General features: G+C 43.3%; 1 protein-coding gene across 1 annotated transcript in view; it reads right to left on the minus strand.

Moving 5' to 3' along the window:
- Positions 1–23,903, minus strand: part of ptpro (protein tyrosine phosphatase receptor type O) — a 138,229-nt gene extending 114,326 nt beyond the window's left edge. The window contains exon 1 of the mRNA XM_079262982.1: positions 23,854–23,903. Within this exon, the coding sequence (XP_079119108.1) occupies positions 23,854–23,901 (48 nt within the window). The 5' untranslated portion in view covers positions 23,902–23,903. The remainder of the gene's footprint in view (positions 1–23,853) is intronic.
- Positions 23,904–24,286: the final 383 nt, after the last annotated feature.

Below are 24,286 nucleotides of genomic sequence, written 5' to 3' on the forward strand. Positions count from 1 at the left end.
TCCAAAGGACAAGTAGAGTAATCCAAAAGACAAGTAGAGTAATCCAAAGTATATTAGAGTAATCTAAGGGACAAGTAGAGTAATCTAAGGAACAATGAGACTAATGCGAAAGATAAGTAGAACAATCTTGTCCAAAGGAATAGTAGAGGATTCCAACGGACAAGTAGAGTAATCTAAGGAACAAGTAGAGTAATCCAAAGGATAAGTAGAGTAATCTAAGGGACAAGTAGAGTAGTCCAAAGGACAAGTAGAGTAATCTAAGGGACAAGTAGAGTAATTCAAATGACAAGTAGAGTAATTCAAATGACAAGTAGAGTATTCTAAGGGACAAGTGGAGGAATCCAGAGGACAAGTAGAGTAATCTAAGGGACAAGTAGAGTAATCAAAGGGAATATTACAGTAATCTAAGGGACAGGTAGAGTAATCCAAAGGACAAGTAGAGTAATCTAAGGGACAAGTAGAGTAATCCAAAGGACAATTAGAGTAATCTAAGGGACAAGTAGAGTAATCCAAAGGACAATTAGAGTAATCTAAGGGACAAGTAGAGTAATCCAAAGGACAAGTAGAGTAATCTAAGGGACAAGTAGAGTAATCCAAAGGACCAGTAGAGTAATCTAAAGGACAAGTAGAGTAATCCAAAGGACAAGTAGAGTTATCCAAAGGACAAGTAGAGTAATCCAAAGGACAAGTGGAATAATCTATGGGACAAGTAGAGTAATCCAAAGGACAAGTGGAATAATCTATGGAACAAGTAGAGGAATCCAAAGGACGAGTAGAGTAATGTAAGGTAAAGGTGGAGTGATCCAAAGGACAAGTAGAGTAATCTAAGGGACAAGTAGAGTAATCCAAAGGACAAGTAGAGTAATCTAAGGGACAAGTAGAGTAATCTAAGGGACAAGTAGAGTAATCCAAAGGACAAGTAGAGTAATCCAAAAGACAAGTAGAGTAATCCAAAGTATATTAGAGTAATCTAAGGGACAAGTAGAGTAATCTAAGTAACAATGAGACTAATGCGAAGGACAAGTAGAACAATCTTGTCCAAAGGAATAGTAGAGGATTCCAACGGACAAGTAGAGTAATCTAAGGAACAAGTAGAGTAATCCAAAGGACAATTAGAGTAATCGAAGGAACAAGTAGAGAAATCAAGAGGACAAGTAGAGGAATCCAAAGGACATGTAGAGTAATCTAAGGGACAAGTAGAGTAATCCAAAGGACAATTAGAGTAATCCAAAGGACAAGTAGAATAATCTAAGGGAAAGGTAGAGTAATCCAAAGGAAGAGTAGAGTAATCTAAGTGACAAGTAGAGTAATCCAAAGGACAAGTAGAGTTATCCAAAGGACAAGTAGAGTCATTCACAGGACAAGTAGAGGAATCTAAGGGACAAGTAGAGGAATCCAAAGCACAAGTAGAGTAATCTAAGAAACAATTAGACTAATCCGAAGGACAAGTAGAATAATCTAAGGGACAAGTAGAGTAATCTAAGGGAATAGGAGAGTAATACAAAGGACAAGTAGAATAATCTAAGGGACAAGTAGAGTAATCCAAAGGACAAGTAGAGTAAAACAAAGGACAAGTAGAGCTATCCAAAGGACAATTAGAGTAATCTTTGGGACAAGTAGAGGAATCCAAAGGACGAGTAGATTAATCTAAGGGAAAGGTAGAGTGATCCAAAGGACAAGTAGAGTAATCCAAAGGACAAGTAGAGTAATCTAAGGGACAAGTAGAGTAATCTAAGGAACAATGAGACTAATGCGAAAGATAAGTAGAACAATCTTGTCCAAAGGAATAGTAGAGGATTCCAACGGACAAGTAGAGTAATCTAAGGAACAAGTAGAGTAATCCAAAGGATAAGTAGAGTAATCTAAGGGACAAGTAGAGTAGTCCAAAGGACAAGTAGAGTAATCTAAGGGACAAGTAGAGTAATTCAAATGACAAGTAGAGTAATTCAAATGACAAGTAGAGTATTCTAAGGGACAAGTGGAGGAATCCAGAGGACAAGTAGAGTAATCTAAGGGACAAGTAGAGTAATCAAAGGGAATATTACAGTAATCTAAGGGACAGGTAGAGTAATCCAAAGGACAAGTAGAGTAATCTAAGGGACAAGTAGAGTAATCCAAAGGACAATTAGAGTAATCTAAGGGACAAGTAGAGTAATCCAAAGGACAATTAGAGTAATCTAAGGGACAAGTAGAGTAATCCAAAGGACAAGTAGAGTAATCTAAGGGACAAGTAGAGTAATCCAAAGGACCAGTAGAGTAATCTAAAGGACAAGTAGAGTAATCCAAAGGACAAGTAGAGTTATCCAAAGGACAAGTAGAGTAATCCAAAGGACAAGTGGAATAATCTATGGGACAAGTAGAGTAATCCAAAGGACAAGTGGAATAATCTATGGAACAAGTAGAGGAATCCAAAGGACGAGTAGAGTAATGTAAGGTAAAGGTGGAGTGATCCAAAGGACAAGTAGAGTAATCTAGGGGACAAGTAGAGTAATCCAAAGGACAAGTAGAGTAATCTAAGGGACAAGTAGAGTAATCTAAGGGACAAGTAGAGTAATCCAAAGGACAAGTAGAGTAATCCAAAAGACAAGTAGAGTAATCCAAAGTATATTAGAGTAATCTAAGGGACAAGTAGAGTAATCTAAGTAACAATGAGACTAATGCGAAGGACAAGTAGAACAATCTTGTCCAAAGGAATAGTAGAGGATTCCAACGGACAAGTAGAGTAATCTAAGGAACAAGTAGAGTAATCCAAAGGACAATTAGAGTAATCGAAGGAACAAGTAGAGAAATCAAGAGGACAAGTAGAGGAATCCAAAGGACATGTAGAGTAATCTAAGGGACAAGTAGAGTAATCCAAAGGACAATTAGAGTAATCCAAAGGACAAGTAGAATAATCTAAGGGAAAGGTAGAGTAATCCAAAGGAAGAGTAGAGTAATCTAAGTGACAAGTAGAGTAATCCAAAGGACAAGTAGAGTTATCCAAAGGACAAGTAGAGTCATTCACAGGACAAGTAGAGGAATCTAAGGGACAAGTAGAGGAATCCAAAGCACAAGTAGAGTAATCTAAGAAACAATTAGACTAATCCGAAGGACAAGTAGAATAATCTAAGGGACAAGTAGAGTAATCTAAGGGAATAGGAGAGTAATACAAAGGACAAGTAGAATAATCTAAGGGACAAGTAGAGTAATCCAAAGGACAAGTAGAGTAAAACAAAGGACAAGTAGAGCTATCCAAAGGACAATTAGAGTAATCTTTGGGACAAGTAGAGGAATCCAAAGGACGAGTAGAGTAATCTAAGGGAAAGGTAGAGTGATCCAAAGAACAAGTAGAGTAATCCAAAGGACAAGTAGAGTAATCTCAGGGACAAGTAGAGTAATCTAAGGGACAAGTAGAGGAATCCAAAGGACAAGTAGAGTAATCCAAAGGACAAGTAGAGTAATCTAAGGGACAAGTGGACTAATCCAAAGGACAAGTAGAGTAATCTAAGGGACAGGTAGAGTAATCCAAAGGAAAAGTAGAGTAATCTAAGGGACAAGTAGAGTAATCCAAAGGACAAATAGAGTAATCTAAGGGACAAGTAGAGGCATCCAAAGGAAAAGTAGAGTAATCAAAAGGACAAGTAGAGTAATCTAAAGGGACAAGTAGAGTAATCCAAAGGACAAGTAGAGTAATCTAAGGGACAAGTAGAGTAATCCAAAGGACAATTAGAGTAATCCAAAGGACAAGTAGAATAATCTAAGGGAAAGGTAGAGTAATCCAAAGGAAGGGTAGAGTAATCTAAGTGACAAGTAGAGTAATCCAAAGGACAAGTAGAGTTATCCAAAGGACAAGTAGAGTCATTCACAGGACAAGTAGAGGAATCTAAGGGACAAGTAGAGGAATCCAAAGCACAAGTAGAGTAATCTAAGAAACAATTAGACTAATCCGAAGGACAAGTAGAATAATCTAAGTGACAAGTAGAGTAATCTAAGGTAAAAGGAGAGTAATACAAAGGACAGGTAGAGAAATCTAAAGGACAAGTAGAGTAATCCAAAGGACAAGTAGAATAATCTAAGGGACAAGTAGAGTAATCCAAAGGACAAGTAGAGTAATACAAAGGACAAGTAGAGCTATCCAAAGGACAATTAGAGTAATCTTTGGGACAAGTAGAGGAATCCAAAGGACGAGTAGAGTAATCTAAGGGAAAGGTAGAGTGATCCAAAGGACAAGTAGAGTAATCCAAAGGACAAGTAGAGTAATGTAAGGGACAGGTAGAGTAATCCAAAGGACAAGTAGAGTAATCTAAGGGACAAGTAGAGTAATCCAAAGGACAAGTAGAGTAATCTATGGGACAAGTAGAGGAATCTAAGGGAAAAGGAGAGTAATACAAAGGACAAGTAGAGTAATCTAAGGGACAAGTAGAGTAATCCAAATGACAAGTAGAATAATCTGAGGGACAAGTAGAGTAATCCAAAGGACAAGTAGAGTAATACAAAGGACAAGTAGAGCCATCCAAAGGACAATTAGAGTAATCTTTTGGACAAGTAGAGGAATCCAAAGGACGAGTAGAGTAATCTAAGGGAAAGGTAGAGTGATCCAAAGGACACATAGAGTAATCTAAGGGACAAGTAGAGGCATCCACAGGAAAAGTAGAGTAATCAAAAGGACAAGTAGAGGCATCCAAAGGAAAAGTAGAGTAATCAAAAGGACAAGTAGAGTAATCTAAAGGGACAAGTAGAGTAATCCAAAGGACAAGTAGAGTAATCTAAGGGACAAGTAGAGTAATCCAAAGGACAAGTAGAGTAATACAAAGGACAAGTAGAGCTATCCAAAGGACAATTAGAGTAATCTTTGGGACAAGTAGAGGAATCCAAAGGACGAGTAGAGTAATCTAAGGGAAAGGTAGAGTGATCCAAAGGACAAGTAGAGTAATCCAAAGGACAAGTAGAGTAATCTAAGGGACAAGTAGAGTAATCCAAAGGACAAATAGAGTAATCTAAGGGACAAGTAGAGGCATCCAAAGGAAAAGTAGAGTAATCAAAAGGACAAGTAGAGGCATCCAAAGGAAAAGTAGAGTAATCAAAAGGACAAGTAGAGTAATCTAAAGGGACAAGTAGAGTAATCCAAAGGACAAGTAGAGTAATCTAAGGGACAAGTAGAGTAATCCAAAGGACAAGTAGAGTAATACAAAGGACAAGTAGAGCTATCCAAAGGACAATTAGAGTAATCTTTGGGACAAGTAGAGGAATCCAAAGGACGAGTAGAGTAATCTAAGGGAAAGGTAGAGTGATCCAAAGGACAAGTAGAGTAATCCAAAGGACAAGTAGAGTAATCTAAGGGACAAGTAGAGTAATCGAAAGGACAAAAAGAGTAATCTAAGGGACAAGTAGAGGCATCCAAAGGAAAAGTAGAGTAATCAAAAGGACAAGTAGAGGCATCCAAAGGAAAAGTAGAGTAATCAAAAGGACAAGTAGAGTAATCTAAAGGGACAAGTAGAGTAATCCAAAGGACAAGTAGAGTAATCTAAGGGACAAGTAGAGTAATCCAAAGGACAATTAGAGTAATCCAAAGGACAAGTAGAATAATCTAAGGGAAAGGTAGAGTAATCCAAAGGAAGGGTAGAGTAATCTAAGTGACAAGTAGAGTAATCCAAAGGACAAGTAGAGTTATCCAAAGGACAAGTAGAGTCATTCACAGGACAAGTAGAGGAATCCAAAGCACAAGTAGAGTAATCTAAGAAACAATTAGACTAATCCGAAGGACAAGTAGAATAATCTAAGGGACAAGTAGAGTAATCTAAGGGAAAAGGAGAGTAATACAAAGGACAAGTAGAGTAATCTAAAGGACAAGTAGAGTAATCCAAAGGACAAGTAGAATAATCTAAGGGACAAGTAGAGTAATCCAAAGGACAAGTAGAGTAATACAAAGGACAAGTAGAGCTATCCAAAGGACAATTAGAGTAATCTTTGGGACAAGTAGAGGAATCCAAAGGACGAGTAGAGTAATCTAAGGGAAAGGTAGAGTGATCCAAAGGACAAGTAGAGTAATCCAAAGGACAAGTAGAGTAATCTAAGGGACAAGTAGAGTAATCCAAAGGACAAATAGAGTAATCTAAGGGACAAGTAGAGGCATCCAAAGGAAAAGTAGAGTAATCAAAAGGACAAGTAGAGGCATCCAAAGGAAAAGTAGAGTAATCAAAAGGACAAGTAGAGTAATCTAAAGGAAAAGGAGAGTAATACAAAGGACAAGTAGAGTAATCTAAGGGACAAGTAGAGTAATCCAAATGACAAGTAGAATAATCTGAGGGACAAGTAGAGTAATCCAAAGGACAAGTAGAGTAATACAAAGGACAAGTAGAGCCATCCAAAGGACAATTAGAGTAATCTTTTGGACAAGTAGAGGAATCCAAAGGACGAGTAGAGTAATCTAAGGGAAAGGTAGAGTGATCCAAAGGACACATAGAGTAATCTAAGGGACAAGTAGAGGCATCCACAGGAAAAGTAGAGTAATCAAAAGGACAAGTAGAGGCATCCAAAGGAAAAGTAGAGTAATCAAAAGGACAAGTAGAGTAATCTAAAGGGACAAGTAGAGTAATCCAAAGGACAAGTAGAGTAATCTAAGGGACAAGTAGAGTAATCCAAAGGACAAGTAGAGTAATACAAAGGACAAGTAGAGCTATCCAAAGGACAATTAGAGTAATCTTTGGGACAAGTAGAGGAATCCAAAGGACGAGTAGAGTAATCTAAGGGAAAGGTAGAGTGATCCAAAGGACAAGTAGAGTAATCCAAAGGACAAGTAGAGTAATCTAAGGGACAAGTAGAGTAATCCAAAGGACAAATAGAGTAATCTAAGGGACAAGTAGAGGCATCCAAAGGAAAAGTAGAGTAATCAAAAGGACAAGTAGAGGCATCCAAAGGAAAAGTAGAGTAATCAAAAGGACAAGTAGAGTAATCTAAAGGGACAAGTAGAGTAATCCAAAGGACAAGTAGAGTAATCTAAGGGACAAGTAGAGTAATCCAAAGGACAAGTAGAGTAATACAAAGGACAAGTAGAGCTATCCAAAGGACAATTAGAGTAATCTTTGGGACAAGTAGAGGAATCCAAAGGACGAGTAGAGTAATCTAAGGGAAAGGTAGAGTGATCCAAAGGACAAGTAGAGTAATCCAAAGGACAAGTAGAGTAATCTAAGGGACAAGTAGAGTAATCGAAAGGACAAAAAGAGTAATCTAAGGGACAAGTAGAGGCATCCAAAGGAAAAGTAGAGTAATCAAAAGGACAAGTAGAGGCATCCAAAGGAAAAGTAGAGTAATCAAAAGGACAAGTAGAGTAATCTAAAGGGACAAGTAGAGTAATCCAAAGGACAAGTAGAGTAATCTAAGGGACAAGTAGAGTAATCCAAAGGACAATTAGAGTAATCCAAAGGACAAGTAGAATAATCTAAGGGAAAGGTAGAGTAATCCAAAGGAAGGGTAGAGTAATCTAAGTGACAAGTAGAGTAATCCAAAGGACAAGTAGAGTTATCCAAAGGACAAGTAGAGTCATTCACAGGACAAGTAGAGGAATCCAAAGCACAAGTAGAGTAATCTAAGAAACAATTAGACTAATCCGAAGGACAAGTAGAATAATCTAAGGGACAAGTAGAGTAATCTAAGGGAAAAGGAGAGTAATACAAAGGACAAGTAGAGCTATCCAAAGGACAATTAGAGTAATCTTTGGGACAAGTAGAGGAATCCAAAGGACGAGTAGAGTAATCTAAGGGAAAGGTAGAGTGATCCAAAGGACAAGTAGAGTAATCCAAAGGACAAGTAGAGTAATCTAAGGGACAAGTAGAGTAATCCAAAGGACAAATAGAGTAATCTAAGGGACAAGTAGAGGCATCCAAAGGAAAAGTAGAGTAATCAAAAGGACAAGTAGAGGCATCCAAAGGAAAAGTAGAGTAATCAAAAGGACAAGTAGAGTAATCTAAAGGGACAAGTAGAGTAATCCAAAGGACAAGTAGAGTAATCTAAGGGACAAGTAGAGTAATCCAAAGGACAATTAGAGTAATCCAAAGGACAAGTAGAATAATCTAAGGGAAAGGTAGAGTAATCCAAAGGAAGGGTAGAGTAATCTAAGTGACAAGTAGAGTAATCCAAAGGACAAGTAGAGTTATCCAAATGACAAGTAGAGTCATTCACAGGACAAGTAGAGGAATCTAAGGGACAAGTAGAGGAATCCAAAGCACAAGTAGAGTAATCTAAGAAACAATTAGACTAATCCGAAGGACAAGTAGAATAATCTAAGGGACGAGTAGAGTAATCTAAGGGAAAAGGAGAGTAATACAAAGGACAAGTAGAGTAATCTAAAGGACAAGTAGAGTAATCCAAAGGACAAGTAGAATAATCTAAGGGACAAGTAGAGTAATCCAAAGGACAAGTAGAGTAATACAAAGGACAAGTAGAGCTATCCAAAGGACAATTAGAGTAATCTTTGGGACAAGTAGAGGAATCCAAAGGACGAGTAGAGTAATCTAAGGGAAAGGTAGAGTGATCCAAAGGACAAGTAGAGTAATCCAAAGGACAAGTAGAGTAATGTAAGGGACAGGTAGAGTAATCCAAAGGACAAGTAGAGTAATCTAAGGGACAAGTAGAGTAATCCAAAGGACAAGTAGAGTTATCCAAAGGACAATTAGAGTAATCTAAGGGACAAGTAGAGTAATTCAAAGGACGAGTAGAGAAATCTCAGGGACAAGTAGAGTAATCCAAAGGACAAGTAGTGTAATCTAAGGGACAAGTAGAGGAATCCAAAGGACAAGTAGAGTAATCCAAAGGACAAGTAGAGTAATCTAAGGCACAAGTAGAGTAATCCAAAGGACAAGTAGAGTAATCTATGGGACAAGTAGAGGAATCCAAATGACGAGTAGAGTAATCTAAGGGAAAGGTAGAGTGATCCAAAGGATAAGTAGAGTAATCTAAGGGACAAGTAGAGTAATTCAAAGGACAAGTAGAGTAATCCAGAAGACAAGTAGAGTAATCCAAAAGACAAGTAGAGTAATCTATGGGACAAGTAGAGGAATCCAAAGGACGAGTAGAGCAAACTAAGGGACAAGTAGAGTAATTCAAAGGACAAGTAGAGAAATCCAAAGGACAAGTAGAATAATCTAAGGGACAAGTAGAGGAATCCAAAGCACAAGTAGAGTCATCTAAGGGACAAGTAGAGTAATCTAAGGAACAATGAGACTAATGCGAAGGACAAGTAGAACAATCTTGTCCAAAGGACAAGTAGAGGATTCCAAAGGACAAGTAGAGTAATCTAAGGAACAAGTAGAGTAATCCAAAGGACAATTAGAGTAATCGAAGGAACAAGTAGAGAAATCCAGAGGACAAGTAGAGGAATCCAAAGGACATGTAGAGTAATCCAAAGGACAAGTAGAGTAATCTAAGGAACAATGAGACTAATGCGAAGGACAAGTGGAATAATCTAAGGGACAGGTAGAGTAATCCAAAACACAAGTAGAATAATCTAAAGAACAAGTAGAGTAATCCAAAGGACAAGTAGAGGAATCTAAGGGACAAGTAGAGGAATCCAAAGCACAAGTAGAGTAATCTAAAGGACAAGTAGAATAATCTAATGGACAAGTAGAGTAATCCAAAACACAAGTAGAATGATCCAAAGGACAAGTAGAGTAATCTAAGGGACAGGTAGAGTAATCCAAAGGACAAGTAGAGTAATCTAAGGGACAAGTAGAGTAATCCAAAGGACAAGAAGAGTTATCTAAGGGACAAGTAGAGGAATCCAAAGGACAAGTAGAGTAATCCAAAGGACAAGTAGAGTAATCTCAGGGACAAGTAGAGTAATCCAAAGGACAAGTAGAGTAATCTAAGGGACAAGTAGAGGAATCCAAAGGACAAGTAGAGTAATCCAAAGGACAAGTAGAGTAATCTAAGGGACAAGTAGACTAATCCAAAGGACAAGTAGAGTAATCTAAGGGACAGGTAGAGTAATCCAAAGGAAAAGTAGAGTAATCTAAGCGACAAGTAGAGTAATCCAAAGGACAAATAGAGTAATCTAAGGGACAAGTAGAGGCATCCAAAGGAAAAGTAGAGTAATCAAAAGGACAAGTAGAGTGATCTAAAGGGACAAGTAGAGTAATCCAAAGGACAAGTAGAGTAATCTAAGGGACAAGTAGAGTAATCCAAAGGACAATTAGAGTAATCCAAAGGACAAGTAGAATAATCAAAGGGAAAGGTAGAGTAATCCAAAGGAAGGGTAGAGTAATCTAAGTGACAAGTAGAGTAATCCAAAGGACAAGTAGAGTTATCCAAAGGACAAGTAGAGTCATTCACAGGACAAGTAGAGGAATCTAAGGGACAAGTAGAGGAATCCAAAGCACAAGTAGAGTAATCTAATAAATAATTAGACTAATCCGAAGGACAAGTAGAATAATCTAAGGGACAAGTAGAGTAATCTAAGGGAAAAGGAGAGTAATACAAAGGACAAGTAGAGTAATCTAAGGGACAAGTAGAGTAATCCAAAGGACAAGTAGAATAATCTAAGGGACAAGTAGAGTAATCCAAAGGACAAGTAGAGTAATACAAAGGACAAGTAGAGCTATCCAAAGGACAATTAGAGTAATCTTTGGGACAAGTAGAGGAATCCAAAGGACGAGTAGAGTAATCTAAGGGAAAGGTAGAGTGATCCAAAGGACAAGTAGAGTAATCCAAAGGACAAGTAGAGTAATGTAAGGGACAGGTAGAGTAATCCAAAGGACAAGTAGAGTAATCTAAGGGACAAGTAGAGTAATCCAAAGGACAAATAGAGTAATCTAAGGGACAAGTAGAGGCATCCAAAGGAAAAGTAGAGTAATCAAAAGGACAAGTAGAGTAATCTAAAGGGACAAGTAGAGTAATCCAAAGGACAAGTAGAGTAATCTAAGGGACAAGTAGAGTAATCCAAAGGACAATTAGAGTAATCCAAAGGACAAGTAGAATAATCTAAGGGAAAGGTAGAGTAATCCAAAGGACAAGTAGAGTTATCCAAAGGACAATTAGAGTAATCTAAGGGACAAGTAGAGTAATCCAAACGACAAGTAGAGTAATCTATGGGACAAGTAGAGGAATCCAAAGGACGAGTAGAGTAATCCAAAGGACAAGTAGAATAATCTAAGGGAAAGGTAGAGTAATCCAAAGGAAGGGTAGAGTAATCTAAGTGACAAGTAGAGTAATCCAAAGGACAAGTAGAGTTATCCAAAGGACAAGTAGAGTCATTCACAGGACAAGTAGAGGAATCTAAGGGACAAGTAGAGGAATCCAATGCACAAGTAGAGTAATCTAAGAAACAATTAGACTAATCCGAAGGACAAGTAGAATAATTTAAGGGACAAGTAGAGTGATCTAAGGGAATAGGAGAGTAATACAAAGGACAAGTACAATAATCTAAGGGACAAGTAGAGTAATCCAAAGGACAAGTAGAGTAAAACAAAGGACAAGTAGAGCTATCCAAAGGACAATTAGAGTAATCTTTGGGACAAGTAGAGGAATCCAAAGGACGAGTAGAGTAATCTAAGGGAAAGGTAGAGTGATCCAAAGGACAAGTAGAGTAATTCAAAGGACAAGTAGAGTAATGTAAGGGACAGGTAGAGTAATCCAAAGGACAAGTAGAGTAATCTAAGGGACAAGTAGAGTAATCCAAAGGACAAATAGAGTAATCTAAGGGACAAGTAGAGGCATCCAAAGGAAAAGTAGAGTAATCTAAAGGACAAGTAGAGTAATCCAAAGGACAAGTAGAGTTATCCAAAGGACAAGTAGAGTAATCCAAAGGACAAGTGGAATAATCTATGGGACAAGTAGAGGAATCCAAAGGACGAGTAGAGTAATCTAAGGTAAAGGTAGAGTGATCCAAAGGACAAGTAGAGTAATCTAAGGGACAAGTAGAGTAATCTAAGGGACAAGTAGAGGAATCCAAAGGACAAGTAGAGTAATCCAAAAGACAAGTAGAGTAATCCAAAGCATAATTAGAGTAATCTAAGGGACAAGTAGAGTAATCTAAGGAACAATGAGACTAATGCGAAGGACAAGTAGAACAATCTTGTCCAACGGACAAGTAGAGGATTCCAAAGGACAAGTAGAGTAATCTAAGGAACAAGTAGAGTAATCCAAAGGACAATTAGAGTAATCGAAGGAACAAGTAGAGAAATCCAGAGGACAAGTAGAGTAATGTAAGGGACAAGTAGAGTAATCCAAAGGACAATTAGAGTAATCCAAAGGACAAGTAGAATAATCTAAGGGAAAGGTAGAGTAATCCAAAGGAAGGGTAGAGTAATCTAAGTGACAAGTAGAGTAATCCAAAGGACAAGTAGAGTTATCCAAAGGACAAGTAGAGTCATTCACAGGACAAGTAGAGGAATCTAAGGGACAAGTAGAGGAATCCAAAGCACAAGTAGAGTAATCTAAGAAACAATGAGACTAATCCGAAGGACAAGTAGAATAATCTAAGGGACAAGTAGAGTAATCTAAGGGAAAAGGAGAGTAATACAAAGGACAAGTAGAGTAATCTAAAGGACAAGTAGAGTAATCCAAAGGACAAGTAGAATAATCTAAGGGACAAGTAGAGTAATCCAAAGGACAAGTAGAGTAATACAAAGGACAAGTAGAGGCATCCAAAGGACAATTAGAGTAATCTTTGGGACAAGTAGAGGAATCCAAAGGACGAGTAGAGTAATCTAAGGGAAAGGTAGAGTGATCCAAAGGACAAGTAGAGTAATCCAAAGGACAAGTAGAGTAATGTAAGGGACAGGTAGAGTAATCCAAAGGACAAGTAGAGTAATCTAAGGGACAAGTAGAGTAATCCAAAGGACAAATAGAGTAATCTAAGGGACAAGTAGAGGCATCCAAAGGAAAAGTAGAGTAATCAAAAGGACAAGTAGAGGCATCCAAAGGAAAAGTAGAGTAATCAAAAGGACAAGTAGAGTAATCTAAAGGGACAAGTAGAGTAATCCAAAGGACAAGTAGAGTAATCTAAGGGACAAGTAGAGTAATCCAAAGGACAAGTAGAGTAATACAAAGGACAAGTAGAGCTATCCAAAGGACAATTAGAGTAATCTTTGGGACAAGTAGAGGAATCCAAAGGACGAGTAGAGTAATCTAAGGGAAAGGTAGAGTGATCCAAAGGACGAGTAGAGTAATCCAAAGGACAAGTAGAGTAATCTAAGGGACAAGTAGAGTAATCCAAAGGACAAATAGAGTAATCTAAGGGACAAGTAGAGGCATCCAAAGGAAAAGTAGAGTAATCCAAAGGACAAGTAGAGTTATCCAAAGGACAAGTAGAGTCATTCACAGGACAAGTAGAGGAATCTAAGGGACAAGTAGAGGAATCCAAAGCACAAGTAGAGTAATCTAAGAAACAATTAGACTAATCCGAAGGACAAGTAGAATAATCTAAGGGACAAGTAGAGTAATCTAAGGGAAAAGGAGAGTAATACAAAGGACAAGTAGAGTAATCTAAAGGACAAGTAGAGTAATCCAAAGGACAAGTAGAATAATCTAAGGGACAAGTAGAGTAATCCAAAGGACAAGTAGAGTAATACAAAGGACAAGTAGAGCTATCCAAAGGACAATTAGAGTAATCTTTGGGACAAGTAGAGGAATCCAAAGGACGAGTAGAGTAATCTAAGGGAAAGGTAGAGTGATCCAAAGGACAAGTAGAGTAATCCAAAGGACAAGTAGAGTAATGTAAGGGACAGGTAGAGTAATCCAAAGGACAAGTAGAGTAATCTAAGGGACAAGTAGAGTAATCCAAAGGACAAATAGAGTAATCTAAGGGACAAGTAGAGACATCCAAAGGAAAAGTAGAGTAATCAAAAGGACAAGTAGAGGCATCCAAAGGAAAAGTAGAGTAATCAAAGGGACAAGTAGAGTAATCTAAAGGGACAAGTAGAGTAATCCAAAGGACAAGTAGAGTAATCTAAGGGACAAGTAGAGGAATCCAAAGGACAAGTAGAGTAATCCAGAAGACAAGTAGAGTAATCCAAAAGACAAGTAGAATAATCTATGGGACAAGTAGAGGAATCCAAAGGACGAGTAGAGTAAACTAAGGGACAAGTAGAGTAATTCAAAGGACAAGTAGAGAAATCTCACGGACAAGTAGAGTAATCCAAAGGACAAGTAGAGTAATCTAAGGGACAAGTAGAGGAATCCAAAGGACAAGTAGAGTAATCTAAGGGACAAGTAGAGGAATCCAAAGGACAAGTAGAGTAATCCAAAGGACAAGTAGAGTAATCTAAGGGACAAGTAGAGTAATCCAAAGGACACGTAGAGTTATCCAAAGGACAATTAGAGTAATCTAAGGGACAAGTAGAGTAATCCAAACGACAAGTAGAGTAATCTATGGGACAAGTAGAGGAATCCAAAGGACGAGTACAGTAAACTAAGGGAAAGGTAGAGTGATCCAAAGGACAAGTAGAGTAAACTAAGGGACAAGTAGAGGAATCCAAAGCACAAGTAGAGTGATCTAAGGGACAAGTAGAGTAATCCAAAGGACAAGAAGAGTAATCCAAAGGACATGTAGAGTAATCCAAAGGACAAGAAGAGTAATCTAAGGGACAAGGAGAGTAATCCAAAGGACAAGTAGAGTAATCTAAGGGACAAGTAGAGTAATCCAAAGAACAAGTATAATAATCTAAGGGACAAGTAGAGTAATCCAAAGGACAAGTAGAATAATCTAAGGGACAAGTAGAGTAATCTAAGGGACAAGTAGAGTAATCCTAAAGACAAATAGAGTAATCCAAAGGACAAGTAGCCTTGATGCGGAGGAGCAGCGGCTCTACTCTGATCTCCTCCCGGGTGACCGAGCTCCTCACCCTATCTCTAAGGGAGAGCCCGGCCACCATTCAGAGGAAACTCATTTCAGCCACCTGTATACGAGATCTCCTTCTTTCGGTCACGACCCACAGCTCATGACCATAGGTGAGGGTAGGAACGTAGATCGACTGGTAAATCGAGAGCTTCGCCTTCTGGCTCAGCTCCTTCTTCACCACGACAGACCGGCGCAGAGACCACATTACTGCAGACGCCGCACCGATCCGTCTGTCCATCTCATGCTCCATCCTTCCCTCACTCGTGAACAAGACCCCGAGATATTTAAACTCCTCCACTTGAGGCAGGACCTGACTCCCGACCCGGAGAGGGCAATCCACCCTATTCCGGCTGAGGACCATGGTCTCAGATTTGGAGGTGCTGATTCTCATCCCAGCCGCTTCACACTCGGCAGCGAATCGCTCAAGTGAGAGCTGGAGATTACGACCAGATGAAGCCAACAGGACCACGTCATCTGCAAAAAGCAGGGACCCAATCCTGAGGCCACCAAGCCGGATCCCCTCAACACCTCGGCTGCACCTTGAAATTCTGTCCATATAAGTTATGAACAGAATCGGTGATAAAGGGCAGCCTTGGCGGAGTCCAACCCTCACCGTAAACGAATCCGACTTACTACCGGCAATGTGGACCAAGCTCTGACACCTGTCGTACAGGGACCAGACAGCCCGTACAAGGGGGTCTGGTACCCCATACTCCCGGAGTACCCCCCACAGGAGCCCCCGGGGGACACGGTCGAATGCCTTCTCCAGGTCCACAAAGCACATGTAGACTGGTTGGGCAAACTCCCATGCCCCCTCCAGGACCCCAAAGAGGGTATAGAGCTGGTCCACTGTTCCGCAACCAGGACGAAAACCACACTGCTCCTCCTCAATCCAAGATTTGACTATCCGGCGGACCCTCCTCTCCAGGACCCCTGAATAGACCTTATCAGGGAGGCTGAGGAGTGTGATTCCCCTGTAACTGAACACACCCTCCGGTCCCCCTTCTTAAAAAGGGGGACCACCATCCCAGTCTGCCAATCCAGCGGTACTGCCCCTGATGTCCACGCAATGCTGCAGAGGCGTGTCAGCCAGGACAGCCCCACAGCATCCAGAGCCTTAAGGAACTCCGGGCAGATCTCATCCACCCCCGGGGCCTTGCTGCCAAGGAGCTTTTTGACAACCTCAGCGACTTCAGCCCCAGAGATAGGAGAGTCCACCCCTGAGTCCGCCAGCTCTGCTTCCTCATCGGAAGACGTGTTGGTAGGATTGAGGAGGTCTTCGAAGTATTCCCTCCACCGACCCACAACGTCCCGAGTTGAGGTCAGCAGCTCCCCACCTCCACTGTACACAGTGTTGATGGAGCACTGCTTCCCCCTCCTGAGCCGCCGGATGGTGGACCAGAATCGCCTCGAAGCCGTCCGGAAGTCTTTCTCCATGGCCTCGCCGAACTCCTCCCATGCCCGAGTTTTTGCCTTGACGACAGCTGAAGCCGCATTCCGCTTAGCCTGTCGGTACCCATCAGCTGCCTCCAGAGTCCCACAGGCCAAGAAGGCCCGATAGGACTCCTTCTTCAGCTTGACGGCATCCCTCACTGCTGGTGTCCACCAACGAGTCCTGGGATTACCGCCACGACAGGCACCAACGACCTTACAGCCACAGCTCCGGATGGCCGCCTCAGCAATAGAGACACGGAACACAGCCCATTCGGACTCAATGTCCCCCGCCTCACTCGGGACGTGGTTGAAGCTCTGCTGAAGGTGGGAGTTGAAGCTCGCTCTGACAGGGGACTCAGCCAGACGTTCCCAGCAGACCCTCACAACAAGTTTGGGCCTGCCAGCTCTGACCGGCTTCCTCCCCCACCATCTGAGCCAACTCACCACCAGGTGGTGATCAGTTGAAGCTCCGCCCCCCTCTTCACCCGAGTGTCCAAGGCATGTGGCCGCAGGTCCGACGATACGACTACAAAATCCATCATCGAACTGCGGCCCAGGGAATCCTGATGCCAGGTGTACATATGGACACTCTTATGCTGGAACATGGTGTTCGTTATGGACAATCCATGACGAGCACAGAAGTCCAATAACAAAACACCATTTGGGTTCAGAGGGGGGGGACCATGCCTCCCAATCACTCCCCTCCAGGTCTCACTGTCATTGCCCACGTGAACATTAAATAAACATGTTTACAGTAGAAACAAACATCTTTTTTGATGTGATTTATTCTTTAAATCCTGCATAATTACCGACATGTCAGTTTGATTGACAGGCACGTAATTGCCAGCTGAAAGAAGGCAGAGTTTAGCAGAACCGCTGTTTTGAGCTGACATCTTTAGGAGATCTCTAGATGTCAATCATCTACCCCAACTCTCACAGCCCCACCTCTCAGCTCCACCTCTTTGCCCATTGTTGTATTTTCTGGCAGAGACGACACGCATGACGCTGCCAAGATGGCAATGGTAAGAGGCAACCAATGAGCTTTAATTCAGCTCTTCAGAAAGCTGCAGGTGACCTCATGGAGGCTCCGCCCATATTTTACATACAGTCTATGGTTGCCCCCAGTTGTGCTGCTAAGCTCCGTGTTAGCATTGCAGCGTGGATGATAAAGGGGTTAAAGCGTATTTCAGCCCTGATCATGTTCTTTCTTTTGTCCGTCTTCCACCAGAAAGAAACGAGACGTTTGTCCTCTGAGTCTGGAATCAGACCCAAGGCTTTCCAGACGAGGAAACAATTCCGCTCTCATCCAGCACACAGTCGGGTTCTTCTTCCAGTGCTGAATGGAGCATCTGACCCACTGAAAGGAGGTCAGGGTGGGGGGGCGTGAAGAGGTGGCACCCACATTATCATGCAAACCTTCAGAGTTTTGTGTTTGGTGGGGGTGGGGGGGTGGAAGACGGACTGACAGCTTCCAGCAAACATGACCTCAGGCCATCGAACTCGCCTGTTGTTTGGACCATGTGCATGCTTGTAACCATGGCAATCTGACAATGAGCAGCTCAGGAGATGAGCATGAAGAAATATCTGGAAGGAGGATGGTCAGCTGGACTGCAGGGACCAGAAAGACGAGAGATCTTTGGCAAACCTCCAAGCCAGGACCGAACCCAGGTTCTATGTGTGGTTTAGGGATGGGCATTTTCAGTGTTTTCAGTTTTGGAGTACCCTCGCAAATAGCCTAGTTTTTAAACGTACAAAAAAAAAGAAAAAAAAGAAATGTTGGGCACGGACCTCCCTGGCAGTTTGAATGTCGGAGAACATCACTATCTAATACTTTCACATTTAAATAGATAGCCAACAGTGGAAATCAAGTGCAATTTCAATGCATTTATTGAACAACCACAACAGGCTCTTAAATTGTGTCGTAACTTTCCGTTGTCGAGCATCACAGCTGTAGCGGACTGGATGGACTTCTGTACTGTGTCACTTAACACATAGCCTGAAGCTCAATTGACAGCCTAAATCATCAGTTAAAAGTTAAAATAAATATGTCTTGTTAAAAGTAAATCTAACTTAAATGACGTCGTTTTAACCCATGGAAATAATCACACGACGATGCGCCGTGAAGAGGCTCGCCCCACTCAGCAGCTTTAAGGTGGTCCGCTAAATTTTCTGCGGTGTGCCGCTCATCAGTACGGCGTGTCTGAAGGACAGCGGTCTTCAGCTCCCAGTTCTCAATGAAATGACAAGATATGTTAATGTATGACTCCGTGGTGAGAGCTGTCCACGGCCACCTTGTCCCTCGGTACTGCTGCACTCTCCCCATACAGCTTCTCCAGTTTTGTAGCCATTGTTTGCCGTGATGGTGGCTTGTACTCCGGCTCCACAAGTATGCGGAAGCCTTCTCCTTCCACAAACCTTAATGGACGCATATCTCTGTTCGTTATTAGCTGGCTAACCGTCTCTGCTCTGGTACCATCACAACGGCATGTGCTAACAGGGCCAGTAAATGATGTGATGCGGGACTGCCTGTTGTCTGTCTCCGCCGTTTCCTCCTTGTGCTTTAAGCGCAGGTTCAGCATCAAACTAGTATTTCTATGATAAGTAAGCTTCACACCACATATCTTGCACTGCACGTTGTCGTCGTCTTTTTTGTCTAAGTATTTCCGGGCATCACTTTTCCTGGGCACAGCTGCCATGGTGTAACGCCACCTGAGTGGAACTGCTGTCGCCAAAAGCAAGGCATGCGCAGGAGTGTGGATTTAAAACTTTACTCCAGTAATGACGTCAACAACGAGTACTCGTAACCCTCCCTAGTGTGGTTACCAGCAAACAAAAAGAATGATTGGTTCTGATCACAGAACCCTGATCTGGATCAACACCTTGACTCTCTCACACGGACATGATGATCCAGCCAGCGGTGGATGGCCATATTGCATACCGGGCATAGTCCCGGTGGGCACTTGCCCACGTGGGCCGGTCCAGTCCACTATGTTTCTCTAAATTCTCTCCAGCTGGGCTGGCCAATTGGCTACAGTGGGCTAGCATCTTGTCGCCAGCATCGACACATCTCATTGGTCTGTGTTCGTCATTGTCAATTAATCTTCAAATCAAACTTTACTTCTAAAGCACTTTTCATGGTGCGGGAAACACAAAGTGCTTCACGACAAAAAGCCAAGTCATGAGGATTCAAACAGCTGATAAGACATTTAAATACAATAACAACACAAGTTCTCGCCACACACACACAAACAACTAACATCACACTCTGACTACTGCCTCTTTAACTGAACGCAGGTATAATTAATAAAACAGATAAAACATGAAATTAAGTGATAAAATTCTGACTTGATGCTGATGTGAGGAAACGATACCTACAGATCCATCCACATCAGGAGCTAGTCCCAGTGCTCATAGGGGCCATCGCCACAGCAACTGCACAACTCCCAGGCAGCCAAGGGCCCACCGCGCAGCCGCAAAGCTGCAGTGCAGGACCCCGCGCCACCCAAACAGGAGCAGTCGCCATGGCAACAGCCTCCAACACAAATGGGCCAATCAGACCAATCATGGGCTAACAGGATCGAAAGTGTGACAATCGGTTACTACACAGACCAGGGTGGGTGGGACCTCATGGGATGGGCTACAGTCGTGGGATGGGCTGAGATGAACATGGATGAGTGTCAGACACGGCCTAGTGGCCCTGAAAACTGGTGGGGATGGTGACCCCCCCCCACCATGGCAGGGGATGAACGAGTGGAGGCATGCGTGGTGAGTAACGTTAGCTTGGGGCTGGCTCGGCTGCAGCTTCATAACCAAAGTTGCAAACATTTGAGAGAGAGAGGGAGAAAGAGAGAGGGAGAGGGAGAGGGGTGGGGGCCCCCAATACAACTTTTTTTATCTCCAATTCGATACTGACATGACAGCCTTCAGTATTGACTGATAGCAATATCAAGACAACTCATTCATACTTTTTGCCATTTTGTGGTGTTTGTGTGAAAGTTTTTATCACATTCCTCCAGCTATGCTAATCTAGCATAGCGTTAGCTGGCGGCATTAGCTATGCTAACTTAGAACAGCGTTAGCTGGCAGCAGTAGCTATGCTATCTTAGCATAGTGTTAGCTTTCAGGAGGGTGTCCATCAGTCCATCAGCTGAGAACCAGTTTCACGAGGTAATGTTGGGGAGCTAGTGCCCTGTCTTGGCTCCTCATCTTGTGTTGGGCCCTCCCCTTGCCTTGGCTCCTCCTCCGGTCATGACCCCTACCCTGACCCCTCCCCTGTCTTGACCCCTCCCCTTGTCTTGGCTCCTCCCCCTCTGGTTCTGCTCCTTGCGTGATCCGAGGCTTTTCTAGCTCACCAATGATTTTCTCTTAAACCAATAAACTGAGCCGGGTCGGGAAATCCTTCCTGCATTTTCTCAGCCATGTTTGCCTTCCGAGTTTCTTCTTCACTACTTTGTATTGTCATCCTAACACGCTGTTTATATGCAGGGTGTGGCTATCAGGTATGCGCTGCTGGAGGGGGAGGAGGGGAGCCAGGAAAAGAAGCTACGAAATATAAGAAATGAACAACTCCATTTGGGTCGGAACGTTTGGATTGGTCAGAGTTTTTACAGATTTACAGTAAACTGAGGGTCTAACTATATTTCTTATTGTTCATGATTACAGAATGTATAGACTACTATCATGTTCCACTTCACCCAGAGGAACATGTCTCTCAGCAGGAGGACCTGCTGGAGCTTTAACCCTAAAGGCCATCAGAGAGCTGCAGTTATGACTCGTTGCTGATACTCAGCAGACAGATCTGTAGATGTAAATGTAGACATAAACCCATCATCCAGCCGGAGGTTTGATGCTTCGCTGCAGCAGTTTGTCCTCAAACTTCCTCAGCAGTAAAAATAAACAAGTACTAAAGTACTACTTACTGTGAAACAGTAAAATACTTGTTGTTGTACCTAAACAGAAGTTATTTAATTGTTTTGTAAATGAATCATTCAGTTGTCAGAAGTTTTTTTCTGACAAATATCAGCCTAAAAATTCAGTTGGGTCCTGCTCCACTTACAGGACTCAAACCCCGGTTCCGGTTCTCATCGAGGACCAGAAACCAGACCATTAATCACAACCATGTATCAGATGGAAGACAAATCGTCATGGTAACCACAGCAAGCTCCATCGTCATGATGATCAGCTCTGAGATCATCCGGCGAGACGGAGACACACTGGAGTCAGGGAACTGGACCTGGTCCAAGGATTCCCCCGATCCTCCAGGTCCAGTTCTGCACTCAAGGCTGAGCAGAACCAGGAGAACCAAAGAGAACCAGGAGAACCAAGCATAACCAGGAGAACCAAAGAGAACCAGGAGAACCAAAGAGAACCATGAGAACCAAGCAGAACCAGGAGAACCAAGCATAACCAGGAGAACCAAAGAGAACCAGGAGAACCAAGCATAACCAGGAGAACCAAGCAGAACCAGGAGAACCAAAGAGAACCATGAGAACCAAGCAGAACCAGGAGAACCAAGCATAACCAGGTAAACCAAAGAGAACCAGGAGAACCAAGCAGAACCAGGAGAACCAAGCAGAACCAGGAGAACCAAGCATAACCAGGAGAACCAAAGAAACCAGGAGAACCAAGCAGAACCAGGAGAACCAAACAGAACCAGGAGAACCAAGCAGAACCAGGAGAACTAAACAGAACCAGGAGAACCAAAGAGAACCAGGAGAACCAAACAGAACCAAACAGAACCAGGAGAACCAAACCGAACCAGGAGAACTAAAGAGAACCGGGAGAACCAAGCAGAACCAGGAGAACCAAAGAGAACCAGGAGAACCAAAGAGAACCAAACAGAACCAGGAGAACCAACGAGAACCAGGAAACCAAGCAGAACCAGGAGAACCAAAGAGAACCAAACAGAACCAGGAGAACCAAAGAGAACCAGGAGAACCAAGTAGAACCAGGAGAACTAAACAGAACCAGGAGAACCAAAGAGAACCAAGCATAACCAGGAGAACCAAGCAGAACATGGGACCTGAATAGCAACCGTTAGCCGAGCTTTGCTGGTGTCTCAGCTGCCAACATGTCAGATGATGACATAGCATCCCATGCAGGAGCTTCCACTGGTTTTACTGGGAACAGCCCAGCATGGTTGTTGTGGAGCAGGGTTGGAACCAGAAGGAGTCTCTCTATGCTGGGACCACGCTGGATGCTCTCTACTGGAAACCAGTGCATGGACCCAGGAAGCTTCCAGAAACCAGTGTGAACCCAGTTCAGCCTGAAATCCACACATGCAGGTTAAAGCTCCATCTGGACCAGGACTACCGCCAGCCTGGATCAGAACCAATCGTCCTCCTGCAGGAATCTGCAACTTTTCATTCCTCGTTTTATTTTCATTTCTGTTGTTTGTTTATGATCCTGTGGAGGTTCTGCTACACTGAGGTTCTGCTACATGGAGGTTCTGCTGGAGGTTCTGCTGCATGGAGGTTCTGTTACATGGAGGTTCTGCTGGAGGTTCTGTTACATGGAGGTTCTGCTGCACGGAGGTTCTGCTGGAGGTTCTGCCGCATGGAGGTTCTGTTACATGGAGGTTCTGCTGCACGGAGGTTCTGCTGGAGGTTCTGCCGCATGGAGGTTCTGTTACATGGAGGTTCTGCTGCACGGAGGTTCTGCTGGAGGTTCTGCTGCATGGAGGTTCTACTGCATGGAGGTTCTGTTTCATGGAGGTTCTGCTGCACGGAGGTTCTGCTGCATGGAGGTTCTGCTGGAGGTTCTGCTACATGGAGGTTCTGCTACATGGAGGTTCTGCTGGAGGTTCTGCTACATGGAGGTTCTGCTACATGGAGGTTCTGCTGGAGGTTCTGCTACATGGAGGTTCTGCTGGAGGTTCTGCTACATGGAGGTTCTGCTACATGGAGGTTCTGCTGGAGGTTCTGCTACATGGAGGTTCTGCTGGAGGTTCTGCTACATGGAGGTTCTGCTACATGGAGGTTCTGCTGGAGGTTCTGCTACATGGAGGTTCTGCTGGAGGTTCTGCTACATGGAGGTTCTGCTACATGGAGGTTCTGCTGGAGGTTCTGCTACATGGAGGTTCTGCTGGAGGTTCTGCTACATGGAGGTTCTGCTACATGGAGGTTCTGCTACATGGAGGTTCTGCTGGAGGTTCTGCTACATGGAGGTTCTGCTGGAGGTTCTGCTACATGGAGGTTCTGCTACATGGAGGTTCTGCTGGAGGTTCTGCTACATGGAGGTTCTGCTGGAGGTTCTGCTACATGGAGGTTCTGCTACATGGAGGTTCTGCTGGAGGTTCTGCTACATGGAGGTTCTGCTGGAGGTTCTGCTACATGGAGGTTCTGCTACCTTGTCTCGGGTGGATCCTCAATGATGCTGACAGACTCCGGGTCCAGGGAGTCTGCAGCCTACTGACCCACTTTCCGCGCGGTGCTCTGAGCTGCTTGCTGCCTCGCGACCGGACCACCGGTGCCACACACACACACACACACACACACACACACACATACACACACACACACACACACACAGCGCCCGCGGCGGGATTGAGGCAGACAAAGCCGCTGCGTGTCTGCGGTTCCGTTCGGCCCAGAAAGCGGAGTTCTTACCGGGATGACGCAGAGAAGCTGCAGCGCGAGGAGGAGCGGGGGCGGCATAGTGCGCGTGTCGGGGTGTGTGTGTGTGTGTGTGTGTGTGTGTGGGGGGGGGGGGGGGGGGGGGGGGGGGGGTCTCTTCGGCCTCTTCCCTCTCAGTCTGCTGCGCATCCAAACAATGGCGAGCTCTGCTGCATCCACGCCGCGCGGACCTGCTCAGTCTGCCGCTTATTGCCGCTCCGCCGCCTTCCTCAACACTTCCATCATCATCATCATCCGAACCGGACCGGCTGGGATGGGCCGGGCTCCCGGGTCCATGCCGCGGCCTGGAGACGAGCAGGAGGTCGGTGTCGGTCAGCGGTGATGGAGCTGCTGCTGCGCGGCGTCGCCCCGCCCTGCGCGGTCCGCCTCCTCCTCTTCATCATCATCATCATCATCATCATCAACA

This window comes from Telmatherina bonti (genome assembly GCF_933228915.1).
Source record: "Telmatherina bonti genome assembly, chromosome: 23".
Lineage (NCBI taxonomy): Eukaryota > Metazoa > Chordata > Actinopteri > Atheriniformes > Telmatherinidae > Telmatherina > Telmatherina bonti.